This window comes from Sceloporus undulatus, chromosome 2, assembly GCF_019175285.1.
Source record: "Sceloporus undulatus isolate JIND9_A2432 ecotype Alabama chromosome 2, SceUnd_v1.1, whole genome shotgun sequence".
Classification (NCBI taxonomy): domain Eukaryota; kingdom Metazoa; phylum Chordata; class Lepidosauria; order Squamata; family Phrynosomatidae; genus Sceloporus; species Sceloporus undulatus.
In genome coordinates this window covers 162,200,147-162,226,526 of record NC_056523.1, presented here as the reverse complement: position 1 = coordinate 162,226,526, position 26,380 = coordinate 162,200,147, and the positions used below count along the sequence as shown (strand labels likewise).

The following is a 26,380-nucleotide window of genomic DNA, read 5'->3' as shown; positions in this document are numbered from 1 at the left end:
TGCTCTCTCTCTCTCTCTTTATGATTATTTAATGATAAGATGAAGCCAACCAGACTGGGATTGGACAGCCTCTAAAATATATAACTGTGCTCTGTAATAAATAAATAAAGGATGCAACCACTCTACCAGCTATACACCAGAAATCCCATGTCTCCTTTCTTCCCCCTATCTCCCCACTTGCATTTGTTTTTATTTAGTGAGACATGAAAGGATCACTTATGTTTCAACACCAAAACATCATCTGAACTGCTTAAGCATAGGGCAGGTTTAAATGTTTCTTCTGATAGAAATCTAAGGTCTAGTTGTTGTTTTTCTTTCGGGTTTTTTCTGTTAATTTCAAGTGTTTGCATGAAAGTTTTCATTGTAATAGTCCCAGCACCAATTTGCCTTATCATTTATTGATACAGCTTTGCCTTTAAATATATCTTTGCTGCCATACAATTAGTACCTTGCCATGTTATTTATTAGCTAATTAAATGGCAGGCCATTCAAATGCCTTCTTCCTGTGGATCCCAAATTATTTTTTAATCCCACTTCAGTATTTCTGGCCTCTGTTTATACAAGGTCATAAAAACAAAAGCAATCAACAGGGCTGGAATAGTTGCGGTAGTTCTTGTGTGTGTTGGTTCTTTAGTAGCAGCCGTTAAAGTGCTTGTGGAGTGGAGCCAAACCATTGACTAGCTAAGCAGCATATTTTTCCAGTGTTAAATGTGCCCTGCTATTTATTTTGCTGGGATAACTGCAGAGTAGGTTTCTTAAAGTACCGCAGTGCTTTTTCTTTCTTTATTTATTTTTAAAAAGTCAAGTCTCCCATTCACAGCAATGATCGTAACCTTTTCTTCTGGTTGCAGGGAATTAGCAAATAAGCAAGAAGGAATCAGTTGAGAGACACCTGTTGTACATCCCCTCTCAGTTTCACCAGCAAAACCCAGCATAATGCCATGGAACTTCAGAGCTCTATCCAGTTGTTCTAGAACATGTATGAGGGTTTAGACTGGGGAGCAGAGGCACATGTGAGCCCTCTGCCCCATGTCTCTGTCTACTTCAGCTCCAGAACTCAGGAAATTGACTTTCTGAGCAAAGGGCTCAAAGTATAGCTAATCACCACAACGGTTGCATTTCTAATAGAAATTCTTTATTTTCTTGTTGTTCAAAAGTAACCAGATAATTACTTTGAATTACTTTAGCTACTTTGCTGCATTTCCAAAATAAATTCTCCACTTTGTAGTCATTCAAAAAAATAACCAAACAGTTATTTTGGGATTCGACAGACCACCCTAAAAGGGCAGATTGGAGCCATTTGTTTTTGTTCCTGAGTGGTACCGCAGGAGCTAAACTGTGTGGCGTCCCTCCACACCAAAAAGAACCCGGGAAAAACGGGTTCTTTTAAGTCCATGCAGTGGACGTCACAAGTGTGCCATTGATGCACGTGATGCATTAGTGATGTGAGTGATGTGTAGCGGCATCTATACGCTGTGCATCACTCATGTCATGATGCCGCCCCCCCCCGTGTGGACATTGTTACATGCTAGGGTTCAGGAGCGTGCTGTTGGTGTGCGCTCCCAAAGCCTAGAACTGGTGCCGGCACGCTGCTTTCCGCGTGTCTATCTCGGGCCCTTGAATTTTTTGAGCTAGTTCCCATTGTTGTTGCATGTTGAAAATAAATTCTCTACTTTCTTATTATTCCAAAAGTAACCAAATAGTTACTTTCAGTTATTATTAAAAAAAGCTATCAGGCTGAAGCAAGCTATTGGCCTAAAATAGTAGGAAATTAAGTACTGTTGAAACTAAAATATTGAAGGCTGGGCAACAAATATGTACTGAAAACTGACACACATATATGTGGATGTAAGCCCTATTGAACAGGGGCTTACCACTGAGTAGATATGTGTAAAATGGCAATGCCTTTGCTTCACAGAAGGATTTCTTTACCTCCATGCCTTACCATTGCTGTGATCTGTGGATGTATGCAGAAATATGTATTTTTTGCTCAGACCATCACTTTTTTTCCTATCTGTTTTTCTCCATCCATTAAGTCTAGGCACTCTGTCTCTCTACAACTCCCTTGAGGTATACCTAGGTTCTGAATGCCTTGGAGTGAAGTCCACTTTTTAAAAAATCTCCATCCCCATGGAGAGTCCTGTATGTGCACTGATGCACAGATGAGAATTCTGTCACACAAACTGGGACCCTCATGTCAGGCAGTGAATCTTAGAATCATAGAGTTGGAAGAAACCCCAAGGACCATCCAGTCCAGCCCCCCTGTCATGCAGTAACTCACAATCAAAGCACCCTTGACAGATGGCTATCTAGACTCTGTTTATAAACCTCCAAAGAAGGAGAGTCCACCATACTCTGAGGCAGTGTGTCCCACTGTTGAAGAGCTCTTACGGTCAGGAAGATCTTCTTAACATTTAGGCACAATCTCTTTTTCTGGAGCTTGGAATCTTGGGATTTGCAGTGTAGGGAGGAACTTTTAGACGTCTGTGAGAGAAACTTCTAGTGTTGCAGTTAAGAAGGAGTCAATCTCCCCAGAGAATGCCAAGCACCTCACAATCTGCAGTAGTGTAGTACAGCTGGCCCTTCATATCACAGATTCTTAATCCATGGATTCAACATCCACAGCGTGAAAATAGTAAAAAATACAGTATATACAAATTCCAAAAAGCAAACCTTAGTTTTACCCTTTTCTATAACAGACACCATTTCACTATGCCAGTGTATTTAATGAGACTTGAGCATCCACAGATTTTGCTATCGACTGAGGTCCTGGAACCAAACTCCAGCAGATACCATAGGCCCAATATAATGTACTATTCTGTAGGATGGGACCGTCACAATTAAAGGAATATCTAAGTGTTAGGAGCTGCATTTAGGTATCTTGCATGCCATGATTTTAGGGGCAGGCTGAGGTATTATGATGATATATGTAGTGAAGCAATTACTGTAAGGCAATGGTCATCACACAGGTGATATGATAATAAAATAAATGAGGCAGGCATGAACCAAAACTACCCAAGGTCATTCTGCTGGGAAGAAACTGGATGAACAAACAAGGAAGGGGCAGTATGTGAAATGAGAGAACCAATGTTGTTTTGAATTTGTAATAATGAACAATTGGTCTACCAATACTTTGAAATTGTGTGTGGTCTAATTAGACATTGCTAATGTTTAGTTCTGACACCATACGTCTCTGGTGAAGATGCATAATTACTGAATAAAGGTTTGCTGAGTTTTAACTACTGAAGCCTGAATTTCTGACCTTGGTTAACTGACATCCAAGCAAATTAGGCATTATGTAGGTTATTCTGCTTTCCTGCCTTTCATGCTGTTTATAAAAAAGAAAAGAAAATTCATTTACATTTGATTAAAAAAGAAGAAGCTATACAGGATAATGATGCTAACATTGTGCCTATTTTCATCCATTTCACTGTGCAAACTAGGATGCAAATGAATTCATTTAAAAATGTATTCTGAATGCTTACAGATATAGTTTTTGACAGGAACAAATGTGTTCAAACTTGTTCAGAAGATGAAGTCAGATATCTTCTTTTGACACAATAAGTTTAGGAGATATCTTCTCTTTTGAGAATATCCAAAAAGCTGACAAGATTTTTTTCTTCTTCTTCACTTCTTTTAGCAGCAAGGAGAGGTGAGAATGACAACAGTCTCAGATTTAACCTGGGTCCTTGTACAGATTTTATCTTGCTAATCAAAACAACAAGGGTCCATAAAATGGAATCATCAGCCTCTCACAAGGAGAGGAATCAAGAGCTCATGTCTAGTTTTTTATGAAATAAATGAAAGATAATGAGATCCAGGATGCATCTCCACTATAGAAATAATGCAGTTTGACACCACTTTAACTGCAATGGATCCTGGGATTTGTAATTTTGTGAGGGACCAGCACTCTTAGGCAGAAAAAGCTAATGACCTTGGATTCTAGGATTCCATAGGCTGGAACTACAGCACTTAAAGTGATGTCAAACTGCATTATTTCTATAGTGTAGATGGGCCCTTAGATACAGCAACATTTGTTAAGGTACACAGCATTGTTTTAACTGTCCTTTAAACTAGTACTAACCAGGAGTGATTCCTAGTGGAATGAAATGCTCCAAATTTTAACAAGTCTGAAGAAAACAATGTTAGAATATGGCCTCAGAGTGGCCTCTCTGAGTGGGGTATTCTGGGAAATGTAGTATAAAAAAAGAACTTTTCCAAACTCTGGCTTAAAGCAGGCGGAGTGAACAAGAACCTACAAATATTCTTAGATTGCAACCCCTATCATCACCAGCCAGTATAGACAGTAATGAGAGATGATGGGGTTTGACATCCAGAAACATCTGGAGGGCTACAAGTTGCCATCACTATAATTAAAAAATGGGTCCAGAGTGCAAAGGTACTCCTCCACTAACACTCTTGCACCAACCAAATATCAGGCTTTTAAAGAAGAGAAACATAAAGGGCCAGGACCAAGCTAAATTCTATTCGGGAGAACTATGATTAGAAGTCTCTCTCTCTCATTTTTACTTTATACCAGATGGGTGTGATTGGGATTTCATCAGAATAGTCATGAAATATGTTGGGGAATATTTGACGCTTTCCTCCCATACATTTCCACCCTGCATCCACCCTGCACCCTCAGGTCCTGGGAGGAATTTATTGTAACCCATAAAAAACAGACTAGCGGCAACCTCCCAGAGAATGTTCCCCATTGCCGCTCCCAGACTATGGAACACCTTGCCAGAGGAGATCCGTCAAATTACCAGCCTAGACAGCTTCAAAAAAGCTGTCAAGATGCATCTCTTCCGGCAGGCCGTCCCAGAATAGTTCAATCTAATTTCTCTACTCTCCCTACTTTAAGTAACCACTGCCTCTCCTAGAAAATTGCTGTCTTTTGACCAGGTTTAATTTTAAACTGTATTGTATTTAATACTGTTTCGGGGGGGGGGGGGAATTTATTTATTGAAAGTATGTCTTATTCCAACATATTCTAGTCACGTAAGCTGCCTTGACTGCTGCAACAGAAAGGCAGGGTATAAGAATAAAGTTTATTTATTTATTTTATTATGTATGTACATTTCTCAATATAAGCTCTCTCACATGTGCATTCTCTCTCTCTCTCTCTCTCACACACACACACACACACACACACACACACACAACAGATAGACAGACAGACAGATAGAAACAGGCAGGCATGGGACAGCTGTACCATCTGTAGAGTCTGAGGTTTGTTTTCATTGCTAGAGTTTGTTGATTTTATTAATCTACAGTTCTATTATTGAATGGGGTTGTATCATGTTAAGTTGACTTAGGAGAAACAGCCTAAAAATATTTTAACTAGCAATATGCACATGCACACACACTTACACATCCCTGTATTTGCCTTCAAGTTGCCTGTTGACTTATGGTGACCCATTCAATTTCATAGGGTTTTTTAAGGCAAGGAATACTCAGAGGGTTACTTCTTCCAAAATGCACCTGGTATTCACTGCCCATCTCCCATCCAAGTACTAACCAGGACTGACCCTGCTTAGCCTCCAAGATCAGACAGGCTTTGATGCCTTTAGGGTATTTCAGCTTTGTATGCATACTTACAATACAGTATGTCACCCCTTTACTTGCTATTACCACCTTCTTTTTCTTTGAAATAAAAATGTGTAAGAAACAGGAAGGAAGGAAGGAAGGAAGGAAGGAAGGAAGGAAGGAAGGAAGGAAGGAAGGAAGGTCTATGATGGTGGTTTATGGACTAGGGGGATACCTCTAACCACCATTTTAGTGTGAGTTTCGTCCTCACCCCCTTGTCTGTAAGACACCACTGTATGTCTTAGTTAAGCCTTTCTATTGATGGTTGCTGTGGCCTCAAAAGAGTTGTGTTACATAATATTTTCATTACAAACCAAATTTCCTTCTTCCCTCCCTCATGCCATGTTTTTCTTTTATTTCTTCCTTTCGCTCTTCTCTTTCTTTAAATGTCTCTCCACTCCAGATAGTTCTAAGCTGCAAAATGCTGGTCGCAAGCAATCTGTCTCAAGAAGCCTGAAGCATCTGTTCCATTCTTCAAACAAGTTTGTAAAGACTTTGAAAAGGTTTGTTTGACAACAGCAGATTTCCAGTTTTTACAGTTGAAACTCCCAAATGCATCTCCCTTACATAATTCAAAGTTTGTTCTCAGAAATTCTTTAGGACTCAGAAAAACTTTGTGAGCCAGAGCAATAGCTATAAGCAGGGCAGCAAAGTCTCCCTTTGGAATATTCCAGGACCTTCTGCCAATTTTTAACTTTGGGTTATTAAAAAAAAAAACTTAGTTGGCATGCAGTTTTGTACATCAGGGGTGGGGATCACACAGCCTTCCAGATTTTGATGGACTGCAAGTCCCCATATTTCTCACCACTAGTTAGGGCTGATGGGAGTTGCAGCCCAACAACATCTGGAGAGCCACATGATTCCCACCTCATGCTTTACATTCCTCCTCTGAAGGCATTGAGATGAATGGGGCTTACACCCAGCTAAGTCTGTGGCTGCAGTCCTATATGCACTAAGGCTGCAGTGTATACATACTTACTTGTGATCTCGTGCTATAAAATCTTTATTATTAAATAGCTAGCAATAAGTGCTTTAAAGTGGGGGGGGGGGGGCTATACTTTTTCCTTGCAGTGAAAGTTCTTCACAATTTGCTTTTTAAATGCCAGCAAAACATGTTCTGCAGGCTGCTGCTTTACTTGCAAACCCAGGGGTGGGTTAATGTTTTTGGCTGTCTTCTATTGCAATGTAACCTTTGAGAGGCAGAACCTACCTAGTTCTGCATTTCAAACCTTTGGTCTCCATGAATGAACCTTATACACGCTGCTGGATTATGTCTTCTTTCATCACCAAGACACTTCAGCTTGACTTTTGTCTTCTTTGTATTTTGAAAAGAGGTTGGTTCTTTCCAAAGAGGTCCCAAGAGGTCCTTCAGTTCACTAAATCCACTGATTAATGTATTAACTAATTACAAATGTAAATATTTTAAAGGAATTGGTTTTGTGTAAACATTACTGCAGATACGCTGGACAAAATGATGCTCTGTTACACTGATGTAAATCCAAAATAACCCCATTGATTCAGGTGGATGCAATACTGAATCATATTGCTGTACATCTCAGAGTGCTGTGATTTACGGTCTTCACACCATGACCAGGGGAAGCTTTGGAAGCTAATGAGGGGTTCATCAGTGGGACTAAGTCTTTCTTCAGGAAAAAGGATCACTGGAGAGGAGGGAGCTTCCCTTAAGACAGTTTGACCACCCAGAAATGATCTTCCCTTGCAATTCTTTTAGGTCATATACTGAATGTGTGCTACTGCTTGTACAAGCAGAATTTATATATTTTTTTTTTTAAAAAAAACTGACCTCATGAGTTGTTTTGCTTCAAAAAGGAAGGCAACACCATTTTTGACATTTTTGAAGCTATTTTGTAGTATTTGCTGGAATTTGGTATCATGACATTTCTGGGAATTTCTCCCTCACAGGAACAATATAGTAAAATCTATTGCTTCAGTTAGTTTCCAAGCCAGAAGAGGAACATAATAACTTGCTCTTGCTCCACAATGTTCAAGTCTTTAGCCTTCCCAGATCAGCTTTCTAATTCTGTTTTTTCTTCTTTGGTTGCAGAGGACTTTATTTAGCTGTGATATTTTATTACAAAGATAACATGTTGGTAACCAATGAAGATCAAATCCCGATTGTGGAAATCGACGATTCTCATACCAGTTCCATTATGCAAGATTTTCTCTGGTTCACAAAGGTACAGTTCCAGCCTATATACCTTTCCTCATTTGACTAAACTCTCCAGCTCCAGGGTCAGTGCAGTGAGTGATATGCCTCCTTTCTAGACAAGCAGCCAGACTCCTGCTACATGTATTTCCATGTTGCATGAGGAAGTATAATAGGGTAGGCCATAGAAAGCATGTAGTAGACCTGTGAGCCTTCAGTTTTTTGTTCAATCCCCAATCATTCCTGGCCAGAATGCTCAATGATAATGGATTATAGATGCTGTCACTTAGCAAGATCTAGGGGGCTGAAGGTTGCCCACCCCTTCATCTTGAGAAACCAACATCAGTACAGCAAGGGAGAGCCATGACTCAATGGGACATTTTTCTCCTGTTGCTTCCCAAACTGAAATATGTTTGAAAGCTCAGTGGGGCTCATGATACAGACTGAGGCGGGAGAAGGAAAAAAGGTAGTGGAAGGGAAAGTATTGCCAGGCTTGGATGATGTACCGCTTGGGTTGCTATCAGTCTAGACATTACATGTGTTCAGACCCAAAGGTACCATAGTTGCATGGATACTGTGCATGCACAGGGAGGTGGTTCAGACTGATGGAAACAAAGGAGACATGCAAGTTGGGAGAAATGAACCCTCTTCATGAACCAAAGTTTGTCCATTATTTCTCCAGGCACCTTTATTCCATCTGGATTCATTTTTAGGGTCAGACAAGGATGCAGGAAAAGGGATTTTAGGTAATGGGTTGCTGGGAGGTGAGCCATAGGGCAGAGGATTGGGGGCTTCAGCTTTGCTCAATCAAGTGCCATGTTTTGCTCCTTAAATCAGATTCCCCTACCACGCAGCTTCAGAGTACCTAAAGTAGATCTGGCTTTAAAACTCATGGGCCCCCTTCTGTCCCATCTAATTTAGTCCCTGGGGCATAAAAGAGCTAGGAGAGAGGAAAATATTGGGATTTTATTGAGTAATGGAAAGATAAATCAGATGACAGAGGGTGAGCTTAAAGTCTAATGAGCTGGACCCTCAGTCAGGGAGAGGTGCTGTAAATATCTTGTGGCTAAAATAAGGGCAAGGCAAATATATCTTTGTATAGCAGCAATTTCCACAATGGTTTACTGCTGTTTTAGTAATGTGCTTCATGCATGCATTTCCTCTGCTTTCTCATAATTGTTTCTAGACAGCAATATCATTTGTTCCACAAATAGGATTTGATGGAGAGAGTCCCTTTGTGATGTTGTTCTAACTCCAAATGATGCAAGGGTATAGATGTTTTTCACGCCATTTTATTTTATTTTATTAAAAGGTAAATAAAATTAAACATGGCTAAACCAGCTTAGTGGAAGTGTAAGGAAGGAGCCGTAATAACAGGGTAGACATTTGTTAAGAGTTATAAGTGAATGATGTAAATGGACTTGCAGCCTTTCGATGTTGCTCCTGGACCTCAGTGATGACACACTGACCAGTTTCATAGGATGGCACACAGATAGAAAAGTGGCAAGAGATACATGTTGGTTAATGGTGGCTGATGGTGGTTTATGCCATATCTCTCTGTTTCTTTATTAATTAATAAAGAATTACCATCAACACTCTGCTACCAGCAAAAGCTAAAATGGAAAAAAAAGTCCTTTTGGAAAACAAACATTCATTCTCTCTCTCTCTCTCTCTCCATCTTTCCTCTCCACACTTCCCAATTACCTTACATTTTGCAGCTATCTTGTATGTGGGATGATATCAGGTGGCTGAGGCAGAACATGTCTGTCTCCATGTCCTCATCTACAGTGCTTCAAGCCAGGCAGAAAATGCTCTCTGCAACAGCCCAGCTACAGGTTAGTGTCATCATACTCTTTCGGACAGCAGGTTATAGCAAGTGGATGGCCTCAGAGGGAAATAGCTGCCAGCTGTCATCTGCTTCAGCCCTTTTCCCCGCCAATGGTTTTTTCTCTGGGGAAAAATTATTATCTGCTGTGAAGCAAGCAGCAAAGTCTGACACCCCAGCCAGGGCAAACACGTCATCCATACACCCTAAAGAAGGAAGTAGCAGAAGATGGAATTAAATGTGACACAGCAAATGCACAGTAGTTTGTCCAGGAGTACTGGTTCAGTAAGTACATAACTTAGTAGATGGAGCTCCAGGTATTTGTTGAATTACAGCTTCCATCACCATTAGTCCCTGGCTGTGATGGGTTATGCTGATGAGAGTAGGCATCTAAAAATATTTAGAAGATTGTAGCTTTCTCATGTGTGTTATAATCCACTCATCCCATGCTGATAGAAATAAATAGGTCAAACTGAGTTGCATGTCATTGCCCTGGATCTGGCTCCTCATTTCAGTTTCTGACCTGATAGGACCACCAACCCTTGAGTACACGCTTCTGAGGCATCATTTGGTTTTGTTTTTGGAAATCCACTTTCTAGGGGTGTTCACAAATAGTGCAGTTTTCGGACCTCAGTGATAACACACTAACTAGTTTTTTAGGGTGGTGCACAGATGGCTAGATGGTGAGATATACATGATGTTTATGATGGTTGGGTGCCACAACCCTGTGTATTTATTAACTACTAGCAACATTCTACCACCCACAGAAACAAAAAAGAACTAGCCCATCCTAGCCCCACACATTGATATCATAACAATGGAGAGGCCTTGGCAAGAATGTAGGTGAAGTCCCAGGACTGCCCAAACAAGTGTGACATCAATGCCTCTTACAGCCCTTCCCAGCCCTGTGCCATCCAGTAACTGTTTGGATTATAAATCCCATTGTCTCTGATTTATTGGCCATACTTGAGTTGATGGGCACTGAAACTTAGAAGATTTAGAGGCACCAGCATGGGGAAGAGTAGAGGTCTTAGAGTAGAAAATAGATGCACTTTGAAGTATGTGTTAGTGCCTGTCCATGGGCCCTTTCACACTATATAATTATAATACTTTGATTTAACTCTGACTGACATGGCAACATCACATGGAATCCTAGAATTTGGAGTTTAGAGAGGGGAATTTAGAATTCTTAGTCTGAGAGCTCTAGTGCCCATCATTATATGAAGCCCAGGATTCCAAAGGGCAGAGCCATGGCAGTTAAAATGAAATCATAGTGCTATAACTGTGTAGTATGAAAGGATCCTAAAAGCACTAAAGCACAGCTGGGATGGGGAAAGCTGGGTGGAAAAGATACCTTTTTGGACTAGAGATCACCATAACTAGCTGAGTCCCCCAGACAGTTTGACCAAGCAGTAGGATTCTGCAAGCTGTAATTCAAAAAGTAACTTTTCTAAGCACCTACATAACTCAGGAACTATAACAGAATTCCATTGCCTTCTGAATGCATTGAAGGATGGGTGAGGAGAAACACACAAAATCATAAGTCTTCAGAACCTGGACTAGAACTGAAAGAAGCAGCATAGGATAAGTGGTATTACAAAATAATTCATTTTCTTCTGCACAGCTTCTTCTAGTTGCTGGACTGAGAGCCTGAGGCATATATAAAGAATCAAGGTGCTGAATAAGCTGAGAACATGTAGGGTTCATTTTTCAGGTTCTTTCCCCACAAATATAAATGGGCAGATTCTCAGTTCTTTCTTGCACGGTCATTTCTGGTGTCTCTAAACTAGTATAAATCTTGGCATGGATTAATTCCATGTGATTAATTCAAGGCATTCTGAATACTGCTTTTGATCAAGGAATTGATCCATCATAAGTGTTGCATGGGAGACAAGAGATCCTAAACCTGTGACCTGAGAGATGTTAGATAAGAATTCAGCTGTTACTAATTTGTTGGTGTTATATGCCTTCCAACTGACTCAAATTTAAGGTAACCATATCAGAGGAGGTTCACCATTATCTTTTTCTAAAGTTGAGAAGGTACAATTTGCCCAAATTCCCCCTGTTTCCATGGCCTAGTGGGGATTCAAATTCTCATTTCCCAAACTCCTAGTCCAGTACTCAAGGCATTCCAGCATTATTTCGATCTGATCAAAGAAGAGAATCCAAGAGGTAGACCAACCAAACTAGAAATGACTTAAAACAACAAGCTAAAGCAGGTCATTAGTATTCCCTGATCTCTTTTTTAAAAATGGTATCAGCCTAATGCTTGCAGAAAAACGGAAATCCGAGGATTCAATTGACAGTTGGATGCTTAAAATGTTGGAAGCTTCTGAACTAGATTGGACATCAAATGCAATTGATGGGAATGCTAATGAAAAACAAAAGAAATGCTGGAGGTTTTTTTTAACATACTGTGAAGAAACCTGGAGCTGTACAAACATAGAAAATTAAGAGAATTTTGAACTAGAAGTACTGTGGAATTAATTTCTCAAGGACACGCAATACACCAAAGAATTTGAAACATATCTTGATCTATCAGAGAAAGAAGTAGTTAAGCATAATTTAATATCTCACACCATTTAGACAATGTACTTGGAAGCTATAGCGTTTAAGTTGAGCAGGTAAATCTTAATTTTCCCGGCATCCACCAGAAACCACTAAAGATGCAGCACTGGAAATAAATTATTTTAAAAAGAAGTCAGATGCTATTTTGAGTGCCAATACCATGTTTCCTATAACATGGTACAGTACTCCCCTGATGTTAAGTTATTTGCATATTTATGCATTTAGAAGTAACCTAGACCAGACTTGCCACATCTAGTGCTCTCCAGCTATTTGTAATACAACTCTCATCTGTCTTAGCTGGCACAGCCAGTTGTGGTCCAAGACATCTGGACGGATACAGATTGGGTAACATGTAAAGATATACAGTCTGTTCTGGACCCCCTGCATAAGAGGAATTCCACGTATGCTCAAACCCCATTTAAATGAATCGGGCTTGTGCACACAGCAGTGTGGTGGCGCACGCGCACCACAGGCATGCACACCATTACCTCTTATGGGGCATGCCGCCCCTTTTCCCAGCATGGCTTTCAGCATATATGGTGTCCACTGTACAATTGAGCAAGAAGTTAGACTTGTACAAGCCACTGTATTCTCTATTACCATATACAGATGAAAAAGCTGGACAGTGAGGAAATCAGATACTCTGATCAAATCAATTCATTTGAAATGTGGCGCTAGAGAAGAGGGCTGAGGATACCATGGACAGCTAAACAGACAAACAAATTGGTCCTAGAACAGAGGAAGCCTGAAATCTTCCTGAAAGCCAAGATGATAAAGTTGAGATTGTTGTACTTTGGCCACATCATGAGAAGGCACAACTATTGGAAAAGACAATAATGCTAGAAGATGTGGAAGGATGTAGAAAGAGAGGAAGACTGCATGCTCGATGGATGGAGTGTATTAAGGAGATCATAGTTATGAATTTGCAGGACCTGAGCAGAGCAGTGGAGGACAGGGTGTTTTGAAGTTGTCTCATCTACAGTGTCTCCATGAATTGAGATTGACTCAAAGGCAATTAACAACAACAGTTTGGGGAAGGCTGGACAATTAAAAGCAAGACTATGAAGCTACATGTTATGTATCAGATGTGCCATCCATTGTGTGAACAATGAATACCATGATGAATCTGGTTTGTTTGTTTTTCAAAAATCCCACATTTACTTGAGTAGGTGACCAGCCATGTAGCAAACCTGAATTCTAAACTTTGTTTTTCTGCTTTGTTGCCTCATGGTAGAAGTGAACATGTTGAGAGGGTCAGCAGGCCAATTTTGGCTCTGCCACAGCTTTTGGAATAGCCCAATCACTCCCAGTGTTATTTCAGGCACTTCCATTCACTCTGGGAATGTTGGGGGGGGGGGCTGTTTTCTTGCTATTTAATGGTAGGAACGGGCTTAGGAGCAAAACTACCTTCCAGATGGCATTTTTGGTTGGAAAATGTGGGGTTTTCCCCCCAACAGAACACATTTACGTGTATTTTTTTTTGGTCAGGGGAATCAAGGTCTGATGGGAGCCCCCACCCCACAAAGGCCACATGATTACCACTCCTGCCTTATAGCAAAAGAATAAGATTGATCTTCATGTCTTTATACCCTCCATATAGTACAACACAGAGGCACACAAAACCAAATAAGCCTGTCTGAGTCTGAGCAAATCTTTACCAGCAGGAGAAGAGGGCCCATAAGGATACAGAACACCTACTGTGTGCATTGGATGGGGATGCCTAAAGCTAAAATAGCTACTTAAAGCCACTTCTAAATGGCAGTCACTGTGCTGGCTGTTCTGGAGTTCTCAAGTTATAAACAATTTTAATAATGCTGTTCAGAAGCAAATAATGCTAAGTGCAGATCAAGTCAACTCAGGGTGGCTTTATCTATCAGATGAGAATGTCATTAAGGTTAATGTGCAGTCCCTCAGCCTTCATACATGTACAAAGTGCCACATTGTCAATTCAGCCCCCCCCCCCCAAAAAAAACCAACAACTCCCATGCCTGACAAGGTTACTGTAGATCTTTTGAAAACTTCCAAAGTAAGGAGTACTGTGTATTTAAAATGCTAGGGATTTTTCTTTGAGACATCTGGGCATCTCTTCAGGAACTGCTGTGAAGTTAATACATTGGCCCATATATGGAGCTGCCTTAGGAAGGATAAGAAAAGCTGTGTCGAATCAGACCAGGAGTCTCTCTAGTTTTGAGTGGTACCCAAACAGGATCCTTCAGGACACTGACTGGGGATGATTTGACAAGATGTTCTCCTGCACAAGTCCCATTGCAATGAAATGCTGTGGTGGCTAAAATTCTATTAGTGTCTTACACATGAATAAGTTTCCCTGTGGAAGTGATTTTTTAAAAAAAGGTTGCAGAAACAGAGTATAATTGTGTTTGTTACTTATTAACTTATAACTTGCTTTTCTCCCTAGATAGGACCCAAAGCATCTTACAGTATGTGGCGTCATTTTGAGGAAGATGCACATATGCATATAGGTCAGCAAATGACACAAATGAGATCAGCACATCAACTTTGTAGATGGCACAAATCTGGGATGGGTGGGAACACATTGGGAGATAGGAACAGAATGCAAGAGGACCTAGATAAACTAGAAAACTGGATAGAAATTGATGAAATGAAATTAAATGGGAACAAATGCAAAATACTTCATATAAGTGACAAAAGCCACATGCATAAGTATAGGATGGAGGACACATGGCTCAGCAGTACTATATGTGGAAATGACCTTGGGATTATTATTGATCATAAATTGAACATGAGCCAGCAGTGTGATGCTGCAGCAAAGAAGGTGAATGCTATTTTAGCCTCTGTTAATAAAAGCACAGTTTCTAAGTCAAGGGAAATAATGGTCTCACCATATTCTGTGATGGTCAGGCCGCCTCTGGGGTATTGCTTCCTCTTCTTGGTATCTCATTTTACAAAAGATACATGCAAGTTGGAGAACCTTCAGAGAAAGAAATTCAGATTACAAGAGGCATGGAGAACAAAACACATGAAGAAGGGTTGAAGGAGCTGGGATTGTTTGGCTTGGTGAAGAGAAGACTGAGGGGTGACAAGATTGCACTGTTTAAATATCGCAAGAGCCATCAAGGGGGTGCAGGCCTGTTCTCTGCTGTCCCAGAGGGTAGGACTGGGTCTAATGATTTAAAGTTACAGGAGGTTAGGTTTTAAATGAACATTAAAAGGAACTTCTTGACAGTAAAAGCCGTTTGGCAAAGGAACCAATTTCAAGAGAGCTGGTGGGGTTTCCTTCTCTGAACATCTTCAAGAAGAGGCTGGATAGCCGCCTGCTGGGGATGATTTAGCTGGATGCTTTACCCTTCCAACCCTGTGATTCTATTATTCTATTATGTACATATGCATATGATGCCCAGGTGGATTAGCATGCCCATTAACTTGGGCGTTCAGTCACATATTTGGGTGGGTGAGAGATACAGTTGTACAACAATGCAATCCAACACAATTAAGGTGTAACTCCATACAGAGATTCGTGTGATGTATTCCTGGTGTAGACTCTTACCCATGGTTTTATAAAACAGGTTTTTGGTCTACCATGTGTTTGTAAAACTAGTCAAAACCACCTCGTGTTTTACGATTCTGCTATTTATGGAAAACACTGGGTGATCTTGAGCAAGTTACACTATCTTACTCTCAGAGAAAGACAATGGCAAAACTCCTCTCAACAAATTCTGCCAAGTAAACCCCATGATAGGTTTGCCTTAGGGTCACCAGAAGTTGGAAATGACTTGAAGGCAAACAACAACAACAAAGTTATGTTATCAACAACAACAGGTGCATCCAGACTGATTGATAAATCCCAGATTTTGTTCCTATTTTTTTTCAAATTTTATGCGGGGGAGCTGGTATAAAAACTCCCCAATTGTACCAGGAGCTGACAGAAAATATTCTAGGTTAAACAAAATGTGCATGGATCTCTAAAATAAAATAAGAAAGAAAAGGAACAAAATCTGGAACATTCTGCTCTTTTTAATCAATTGAGTGAATGTTGAGTGCATTCAATTTTAATTCAATGCACCCAACAATGATTGATTGAGAGAATTAATTAATTAATTAATTAATTAATTGTGATATGGCCAATAATTGTGCTGATGTAAATCTCCAATATTGTTTGCCTTTATGTTAATATGATTTGTTGTTCTAATGTTTTCATAGAAATATAGAATCATAGAGTTGGAAGAGACCACAAGGGCCATCCAGTCCATCCCACTGCCATGTAGGAACTCACAATCAAAGCACCCCTGACAGATGGCCATCCAGCCTCTGTTTAAAGAACTCCACAGAAGGAGAGTCTACCACTCTCTGAGGGAGTGTTTCACTGTTGAACATCTCTTACTGTCAGGAAGTTCTTACTAATGTTCTTCCCTCATCTTCGTCACATTAATTTTGTTAGATTATTTTTTCTCTTGATAAGTATTTGTGTGGGTGTATATGTGCCTTCAAGTCACTTGCTGACCTATGGTGACCTTGTGAATTTCACAGGGTTTTGTTAGGAAAACTGCTGCTGCCAAACTGCAGAATTAATGCAGTTTGACAATGTTTTAAAGGTCATGGCTCCATCCTATGGAATTCTGGGATTTGTAGTTTGTTGTGGCACCAGAACTTTTTGACAGGGAAGGTTAAATATCTCACAAAACTACAAATCCCAGAATCCCACAGCAATGAGCCACAACAGTTAAATGAGTATCAAAGTGCATTAATTCTTCAGTGCAGATGCAGCCTCCAGATGTTTTAGACTACAACTGCTGCTTGCGTGGTCAGCACAACCAGGACTTAGAGATGATGTGATGTGTAGTCCAAAATATAGAAAGCACTGGGTTGGAGGAGGCAAACCATTCCTCCAGATGCTCCTGGACCATCTAATCAGAGTTTTTCTTCTTAAATGCACTAAGACATAAACGGAGAGCATTTTTGATTATCTCCATGTTGGACTAATTATCTTTTCTTTGACTTATGTGCTAAAAACAAAACAAAACATTAGAATCTGTTAGTAAAGATCTGAGCTTATGGATGTGATTCATTTCCATTAAAAGTCAGTGAGAGTGTGGCCACTGATTTCAGTATGATATGATATTAGGGCTTATGTCAGACAAGTTTTCATTTGCTTTTTTCAACCCCACTTTTTCTCTGTCTGTCATTTGACCAACACCAATAGAGCAGAATGGGAAGATATCTACTGCCTTCTGGCTGGCATCCTGTAAATAACATACGCAAGTGTAAATCAACCTTATACCAGTGTATGTCTTTTTTCCTCATTGTGGAGGTTCATATTCTCCACCCTCTCTTGTGACCAAAGCCCCCTCAGGACTCACAGTTTTGCTGTGATAGCCCTCCTGAATGGTCATTCTATGACTGTGAAGAACATGGGGGATAAGAGAAGCATCTACATCTGTGCGTGCCCCATAGCCAGATATGGAACAAGGACATCTTCTACTGAAACCTAGCAAATCTCAGGGGAAGTTGCCAACAGTCTTCACTGGTCACGAAATGGTCATCCAGGAGGCTATCACAGCAAAGCCATGAGTCCTGGGGGTGGTGAGCAGAGAGGTAACAGAGTTCCATCTAGAGAATTCTTACACAGCACTAGACAATATGAGATCTCAGCCCTTGGTTGATAGGGCTAATAAACTCAGTATTCCCGATGGATGTCAAGAATAATGGAACCATTTTTCATCGTTTGCTTTGCAACACTCAGGAATTCCCCTCTCCCCATGATGGAGGTTTATGCTTCAGTCAGCCTTAGTTTTTTCCCCTGCCATATAACATTTGAGTTGTACCACATTCGACCCAGCAAAGGCTGCATCAACCTCAGTTTCTTTTCTTACTACGTAACATTTGGTTTGCACATCAGTCAAACCAGCAAAGGCTAAAGTCACACTGTTGAACCCTTCACCACATTGTTTGCACTTTTCTTAAGTACATCACTGAAAATGAAGTAAGCAGGTGTCTCTCTCCCCCTGAAAAAAAAAACTGCATAATTTTCTGTGTGTAGTGAAAAGACTGCTGGCATGGGTTTTCACAGCAAAGCAGCAGTTTACAAAATCTGCACTTTATGTCATGCCAGGAACAAAAAAAAAATCTTGCAAGTTTCAGAAACTTGTGCCATTTCTTTTCTTGTGCATGTTTCTTGAGAATTAGGAACTCCAAATTGGTCACCAGCCAGCAATTAACAAATTCCTATTCCATCTCTACTGCCTGGTGCCATAGAAGAGGTCATGTAGGTCCATGGCAGAACATGTTTTGTGTGCAGAAGATCTCTTGCTGAATCACCAGTTAAAAGTTGAATTAAAAAAAAAGCTGAACAAAGAGTAGTAAAACAGATTTTTGTCTGAGTCCCTGGAATGCTGTCCAATACAGAGTAGACTGTATTGGACCTAAGGAACAGGGACCAGATTCAGGGAAGAAGGAAGCACCATGCACATGTTTACTGCAGTGTTGTGCCCCACAAGGGACATGAAACATGTCTTCCTTTATCAGTGTATTGTGGCTGTACGTTTTTAACTCTGGTTACATAGTAGTGGAACAGATTATACTTCCACCCAAGTAGTCTTTCATTACAACACATTTACATATTTATCAAGAAAACTATAGCCAGCCACTCAGCAAATGTGTGTGTGCCTTCAAGTTGCCTATTGATTTCTGGTGACCCCATCAATTTCATAGGGTTTTATTAGACAAGGAATACTCAGAGGTGGTTTTGCCGGTTCATTTGCCTAAAATATAGCCCACAGCACCTGGTATTCATTGGTGGTTTCACATCCAAGTACAGTGCGCCCTTCCCTTATGCAGGGATTCATTCCGGACCCCCCCCCCCACACACACACACACATATAAGGGAAATTCTGTGAATGCTTGAGCCCCATTGCAAACAATGGGGCTCATGCACATGACACAGTGTGCGCACCATTGCCTTTTCTGGCATGCGGCTTTCAGCATAAGCCGAAAGCCGCATATAGCATGCCTGCTTATGACGTGGGCTCATTGTACTACCAAGGCTGACACTGCTTAGCTGCCAAGATCAGATGGGATCTGGGGCCTTTAGAATGTTTAGGTTACCTTCATGCAAAGTCTGAAAAGACTGAAAGTTATTTTATGGAGATGTGAAGGGTCAGCTACTGTAATTTCTACATTCCATTGATTTGGTTAATTATGGTGGTAACTTATGATATCAGTAGTTCTGTTCCCTCTTCCCTCATGTCACAATGATTGAAGATGTGTCTACCAGTTATTGTGAAAAAGAGCTAAAAATCATAAATTCTGTTGTTTTAATTTGCGCCTATCTTCATCCTCCCACCACAGAATCTCTTGGGAACACACAACTTGGGCCGTGTCTATTATGAACCAATCAAGGATCGGCATGGCAACATTATTATTGTTACAATAAGAGAGGTGGAGACTCTCTATTCTTTTTTTAATGGCAAATGGATGCAGATCTCCAAGCTACAAAGCCAGAGAAAATCCCTTTCAACACCAGAGGAGCCGACAGCATTAGACATCCTGCTCATTACAATCCAGGTGGGTCTGCTGCTCTTTGTGTATGTAAAACATTTGAAATGCTGGTAGCCAAATGTTTCCTTTGATAGATAAGCCCTTGAAATATTGGGGCCTTTTCCAAGGTCAAATCCACCCTGTCTACAAATCTATACCAACCAACAAAGAATATGATAAATTTCCAGGTTTTGGAGCTTTTGCTGGCTTATGGGATCTGTAGAAATCTCTTATTTATGATTGAGTGAACACTTCTCTCTCTTCAATGAATATCTCTCTCTCTCTCTTTCTCTCTCAAACACATATACACACTCCCTCTCTCAAACACATATACACTCCCCCATACCTTGGACTAGTTGCTTTTGGAAATTACCATCTACCAGAATCTTCCAGCCAGTATGGCCCCTGGGAACATCTAATTCAAACCACTAACTTTTCCAAGAACCTTTTCAAGAAACAAACTGTATGCAAAGGGATCTTGTAGCACCTTTGAGACTAACTGAAAGAGAGAGGTTGGTAGCAAGAGCTTTCATAGATTTGAGTCTGCTTCCTCAGATGCATAGGATGGAGTGGAAAGTTCAGGGACAATAAAAACTATGGGCACCACCTTCACAAGGGAGAAACATTGTATGGAATATGGATTGGATTGCCTGATAGAGGAATTAGCCTGTTTCTTCTCTGTGTCACTTTCTCATTGTATTCATTAATTCAGTTCAGTTAACTGCACATAAAATAAGTCAATTAAATCCAATTTTTGTATTAGTATGCAGTCTTTTTAAGAGAGAGAGAGAGAGAGACCTAATATCAGCATTTTTGGATCTGCCTTTCCTGATATGTGCATTTTTGTGTGCAACTTTCCCTAATATATTTTTGTATTCAGCTTCGGAGCTACATTCAGAGGGCCCTTATGGATATTTGAGGATAACTGTGTTTTAATCCACATATCAGTCCAGAAAGAACAAATTAGATCTAAACAAAAAAAATAAAATAAAGATGTCCCTCTCTAATATGGTATAGGTCAAGTTAGTTGAACTTGGTTCCCATTAAAATAATGGTTCTTCAGTTAAGCTCTTAAATTAACTTGCCTTATTGATTTTAGTGGAACCTAAATCAAGCTAATTTTATCCAGACACTCAGAAAGCTTTGCAAAAGCCCGGAACATTAGGAAAACAAGGCAAGTCAATAATTCCAGGACAAAGAGTTAGAAAAAAGCATATCTAGCTCTCCCGGGAAGTCGCCCAAGATAGCTAACTCAGCCACCAGTAAGAGGACAGTTCTAGACAAGCCAACAGAAGCCCAGAGACAAGCAGCTCATCCAGAAACAGCAGAGATGGCTATGGCACTTTAACAATAAAAACCAACCAAGGGACTCAGTCATCCTGACATATCATGATATTATGTCCCTTTCTTCTTCAGCAGGTCCTGCTTTCCACATAGCTGGCTTAACCTGAAATGCCAAACTGGGAGAGCACATGCAGACAAGCCCTGGTACCAGAAACCTGAATAACTCCCTGCTTAAACTGAGTCCTGTTTATGTCTCCCTCCAATCCAGTGATTCTAAATTAACTATTGCAAACATTAATCTCACCAAGCCATTTAACTCCAAAGTGGCTCCAGAGAAGCCAATTGAACTAATAAGAAGTAAGTGCTGCAAACAGTTAATAATAACTCCTTCCCCCCATTTGGTTGGTTTTTATTTTTGCCTCATTTAAAAGTTATGTGCATTAGATTATTGAAAACTGAACTGTGCAATACTTGCATCATTAAAATGTATTTATAGATATATATAAAAGCAGGACATGGAGGTCTGAGCACATTTTATATGAGGAAACCCAAGTCTAACGGAGTTGCTACCAGCAATCTACTGGGAGGAGGGTGTTCCCCTAATAATTTGTGCATTTCTATCCAGTGTCCACCCTTTCTTGAAATGCTTGTTGAATCAAATGGGCATTTTGTTGATGAAACTGTTGTGACAATGAAGACCTACTTGCACTTTTAGGAGCCAAGTGTAGTAATGGCAGATAATATCATGGTTCCAGTGGAGAAGACTTGGAGTCAGGTGCTTCATGCATAATTCAGAGTAATCTTCACCTTCATACACAACTCAGTATAACTCAGGGTAATATGGAAAGAGGGAGGGAGGGAAATTGTCCTGTTAAATCTTGCATTATTTTCCTCTATAGACATTAATTAAATGTATGTCAATATACAGGATGCCTATCAGAATTTTTCTGATCATAAATGTCTTTATGTCGGCAAATGAAAAGTGACTTCTTTTGGATAACTGCTACCCAAAGTGAGGGGTCTTTGGACTTCTGCCAGTCCCTGAGCCATTGGTTGCCAATTGGTGGTGAGCTTCCAGAAACGAAATAAACAATTGTACCCAGTGGGCACATATATGGTTCCAATCCCTGGGCACGTTGGGGGGGAAACCCTGCAGATCTCCCACGTTCAACAGCTTAAAAAGCACTGTTGCAGATGACTGATTTTATTCTGGTTTTAATACTGGTTGGGCAGGATTTTCCTTGACATCACTAGAACTGGACCTATGGCATTGCAATTGCCTTTCAGTCACAGAACAGAGCAGTACTCAGTACTCTTTCCTTTGGAAAGTTTCTTCAGGGTACTGAGTGCCTCAGCCTCAGCTTTTTCTGTGAGGTAACATACTGGACTCTTGAGAATACAGTTGGGAAGGGGGTGGGTCAGTGGGTGGGTGAGAAATTCAGCTTCACTATTTGCAGCAAGGGGTTGGAAAAGCCTTTCTTCTACCTCCCACGTAGAACAGACAGATGTCCCTTAAGTAACAGATCTTATTGCAGGACATTTGAGCTCTTGATTGATGGATGATGTACTCAGCATTGACATTTCTAGGCCACTACCACTGGGTGGCATCAAAGGCCTATGCATTTACTTGGCTGCCAGTGCCATCTCCTGGCATCACTACCAAGTAGTATCAGAAGAAAGGCTCATGCACTTACTTGGCTGATATCTCTAGGCACCACCACCAAGTGGCTGGCATTTGAAGAGAAGCTCATGCACTCATTTGCCTGATGGCTCCTTGCAGCCAAGCACTGAGGGAGGCCCTAGTTGGCACCATACAGGCATTAAAGTGTTGCACTTGCACAGAAGCCTCTGATAATCTGTATGGGCCAACAGAAGTAACAGCAGTACTTCTGAGGGCTGAATCACAGGCTGTATTTCACCTGCCAGCAAATTTAGGGAATGATCTCATTGATTCTTATCACTATGAAGCTATTCATGCCTGATTTCAGCTCTTTTGGATGGAGTTGGGGATGCAAGCAATACCTAGAAACAGTGTTTGTTTTCAAAGTAGGAAAGAATGCAAACTGTGCATGATATTTAGAAGTGAGGCCCAGAGAAAATACTTGTTGGGTTTGCATTTTGATGCTAACGGACTTAACTCTCTCATCCTAAACCAAAACATTAGCAGGAATGTAGCTGTGCTCCAAAACCCAGACATTCTCAAAAGACTGGGTAAAGACAATCAGCTATGAAATGCACACAATAATTGCACACATGAAGTGGATACAAAAAGGTGGTATCAGACAAATGTTTTCACCAAAGGATTCTATTCTATGGTGATGGTGGTGGGGGGTTGCAACTTTTTTTAGGTAAATAAATAATGTTAGTAAGAATGTATACATTGGGGAAATTGCATAAAAAAGTACATGCATTTGAAGAAGTGTGCTAAACAAACACACACATGAACTTTCCTGTGGATTTTTTTTTTAAAAAAAAACATGCCCAGGTCAGTGTGGAAATTGGACTTAACAAATTTAATTGTGGAAAATATGATAGGCTGCCCTAAAACAAAATTGGCAGTCACCTAGCCCCACTCACCACCAGTTTTTTAGGGCAGAAGCTCTCGGGAGACAATGCATATTCTAATTGCAAAATGTCTAAGGCCAGCAATATGATTGCCTGTCTTTGCCCTGTGGGTACAAACAATGTTCTGATACAAAACTAATTTCAGATAATCTGCTTACCAGTTTCTCTGTCCTGTACCAATCAGTTCATGTCTGCAGTGCTCATATGCTGTGAGAATAGATGTGTGGATTAGTACTAATTATGCAAGCCATAGCTGAAATTTTTTTATTACTTAAGTCACAGATTCAGTATGAGCAAAGACCTCTATATTTGTTTGTTTGTTTGTTTTTTGATATTAAAACTTGCTCACAGTTTAGGATGGAATTCTTCCCTCCCTCTGAGAAATTTTGCTAGTGTCAAGAGCTGAGCCATCAGGAGACATCTGGTGGGAGCCAGTATCATTGGCCACATGAAATCCAACCTTGGATAGGAAGCCTCAGTAACTGTTTCTGTTGAAGAGATGGACTGAATCCAACATCTACCTAGTTAGATGCTTTCATGCATAGACCTCAAGGATTATCATACAGAACAGTTCCTAGTTCTTGGCTGAAATGCTTTGGCTGTTTCTACTGAGAAGAATCTGCCAATTTTTTTTATTTATTTTTTTGAGGTTGTTTTAAGCTGACATTTGCAGCAACTCTAACAGTATAGCTCTTACAAAAGTTGCACAACTTTTATAAGAGCTATAGCAATATAGATGTCAAAACCTTTGAATGGAATACATGTGAAACCCAGAAAAGTTCCACGTAGTTATCTAAGTTCTGTTAACACCCCCCACACACATTGTCTGCAGATATTTTGTCTCAGCAGGTGCTTCCAAATTCATCTTATAATTTCACTGATTAATAGCAATTTAGATATAGGTTGATAGATATCTCCCCCCCCCACACACACACACACATTCCTACAGAGAGTACTATTTGACACTAGGGGGAACAACAGAAACCATGCCATAAAAGCAGCCAGTCCTGGCAACTAAGTGAATTGCTCATGACTGGGGGACTATCAGTACTATCCAACACAATGGCAAATCAATTTGTGTGGGAGGGAGGCTGATTAGTGCAGAATTTTCCAAATATTAATTAGAATCATGCCACTACTCATTTAGCACTAGCCACTTAGCTTTATAGGAGCAGGAACTTTTGCCAGTCTAAATTCAGGTATGAAATGCTGTCAGCAATCTGACTGTGAATGCTTTGGCAGATTCCTTCTACTGTCAGAACCAAGGCTTCCCTTCTACCATCACAAGAGAAATACAGTCGCCTCTCCATTTTCGTGGACTTTGAATCCGCATCCCTCGCCCATTTGCAGGCGGCAAACTGAGGGGGATAAAATGGGGGGGGTGCCATTCAATCTAATGGGGTTTGAATATTGACGATTTTCCATTTTTGCCAGGGGGGGGGGTCCGGAATGAATCCCCCATGAAAACAAAGGGACTACTGTATTCTGCTCTGTCTGTTCCTATTAGTCAAAAGATGAACATATGGAAGTGGGATCAGCCCCACATCTGCAGGCTCTGCTCTGACCTTCACACTTGCAAGGCCAGTACCAATCCCTGACATTAGGCAGTGTGAGGCAATAACCTCAAACAGCAGTAGATGGGGAAGCAGGGACAGGGAAGAACATGTAGAGGTACAGTGCCTTTTGGGCTGCTGCTACACTGCAGAATTAATGCAGTTTGACATTGCTTTAACTGGCATGGCTCTATCCTATGGATTCCTGGGATTTGTAATTTGTTGTGGCACCAGAGCTGTCTGAAGAAGACTATCTGACAAAACTACAAATCCCAGAATTTCATAGCATTGAGCCTGCATATCAAACTGCATTAATTCTTTTGTGCAGATGCAGCCTTGTGCACACAGCCTGTCCTGTGTGGAAATAACAGTTAACAGCTTCTATACAGGGGGCTGGCATGTTATTTACCTCACCTGCAAAATGTCTTGGGCTGGCTGTTCTCTAGGCACTGTCTGAACAAACAGCCTATATACACAGTGCCCTATACACAATTCACAACTTCCTTTTTTTCAGAGAATCAGTCATATATAGTGGTACTGTGTGTATTTGGGGGCAGACACATTGAAATCTATGTAAATCTGATCCTTAACCACACTGAGGCTGGAACCAGTAGGCACAAATATTGATGCAAATCTTATTTGGTACTGGTCCCCTCAAATTTTTACCTTAAAACAGAGACTGAATTAGCGCTCCAGATGATATTGCACAGCAGTTCCTAGCCACTCCACCCTGTTGGACAACTATGTAGAATGATAGGACCTGCATTACAGCAACATTTGGAGGGCCACATAATTCTCACTGCTGCCATAAACATAACACCCCTCACATTGGATTTCAAGAGAAACTGTTCCTAAACATTTTTTGCAGGGGGCAAAAAAAGAGCATTTTCTTCTTTTTAAAAAAGAAAACCTCTTAGATCTTCCATTTTTATTTTGTAAAGAAGCAAATTCAGGATAACTTTCTAGCCTGGTGATTGTCTCTTTTTCTTTATCAACAGGATATACTTTACTATCACCGAAGGAGCCAACAGCGCCTGGCTCCTGGCCTCTATTTCGGCTACCTGAAACTCTGCAGCTCAGTGGATCAGATAAAAGTGCTTGTGCTACAAAAACTGCCCAACATCTTATGTCATGTTAAAATCAGAGACAACAGCAATGTCTCCAAGTAAGTGGAGAATATCTTTCTCTCTCTCTTTTGTAGTTAGCATGTCAGGACTGCAACCCTACACATGCTTACTTTGAGCGCGTTCCCACTATGATTTAAAGCAATTTGCTGATCGGATTATATGTACCTCATTCACACTTGAAACGGTTTCA

The 26,380-nt window shown here is 40.6% G+C and overlaps 1 protein-coding gene across 1 annotated transcript in view; it reads left to right on the top strand.

Moving 5' to 3' along the window:
* Positions 1 to 26,380, top strand: part of ANKFN1 (ankyrin repeat and fibronectin type III domain containing 1) — a 133,514-nt gene that overhangs the window by 68,458 nt on the left and 38,676 nt on the right. The window contains exons 8-12 of the mRNA XM_042453477.1: positions 5,993 to 6,092; positions 7,655 to 7,787; positions 9,475 to 9,591; positions 19,473 to 19,688; positions 26,062 to 26,228. Of these exons, the coding sequence (XP_042309411.1) occupies positions 5,993 to 6,092; positions 7,655 to 7,787; positions 9,475 to 9,591; positions 19,473 to 19,688; positions 26,062 to 26,228 (733 nt within the window). The remainder of the gene's footprint in view (positions 1 to 5,992; positions 6,093 to 7,654; positions 7,788 to 9,474; positions 9,592 to 19,472; positions 19,689 to 26,061; positions 26,229 to 26,380) is intronic.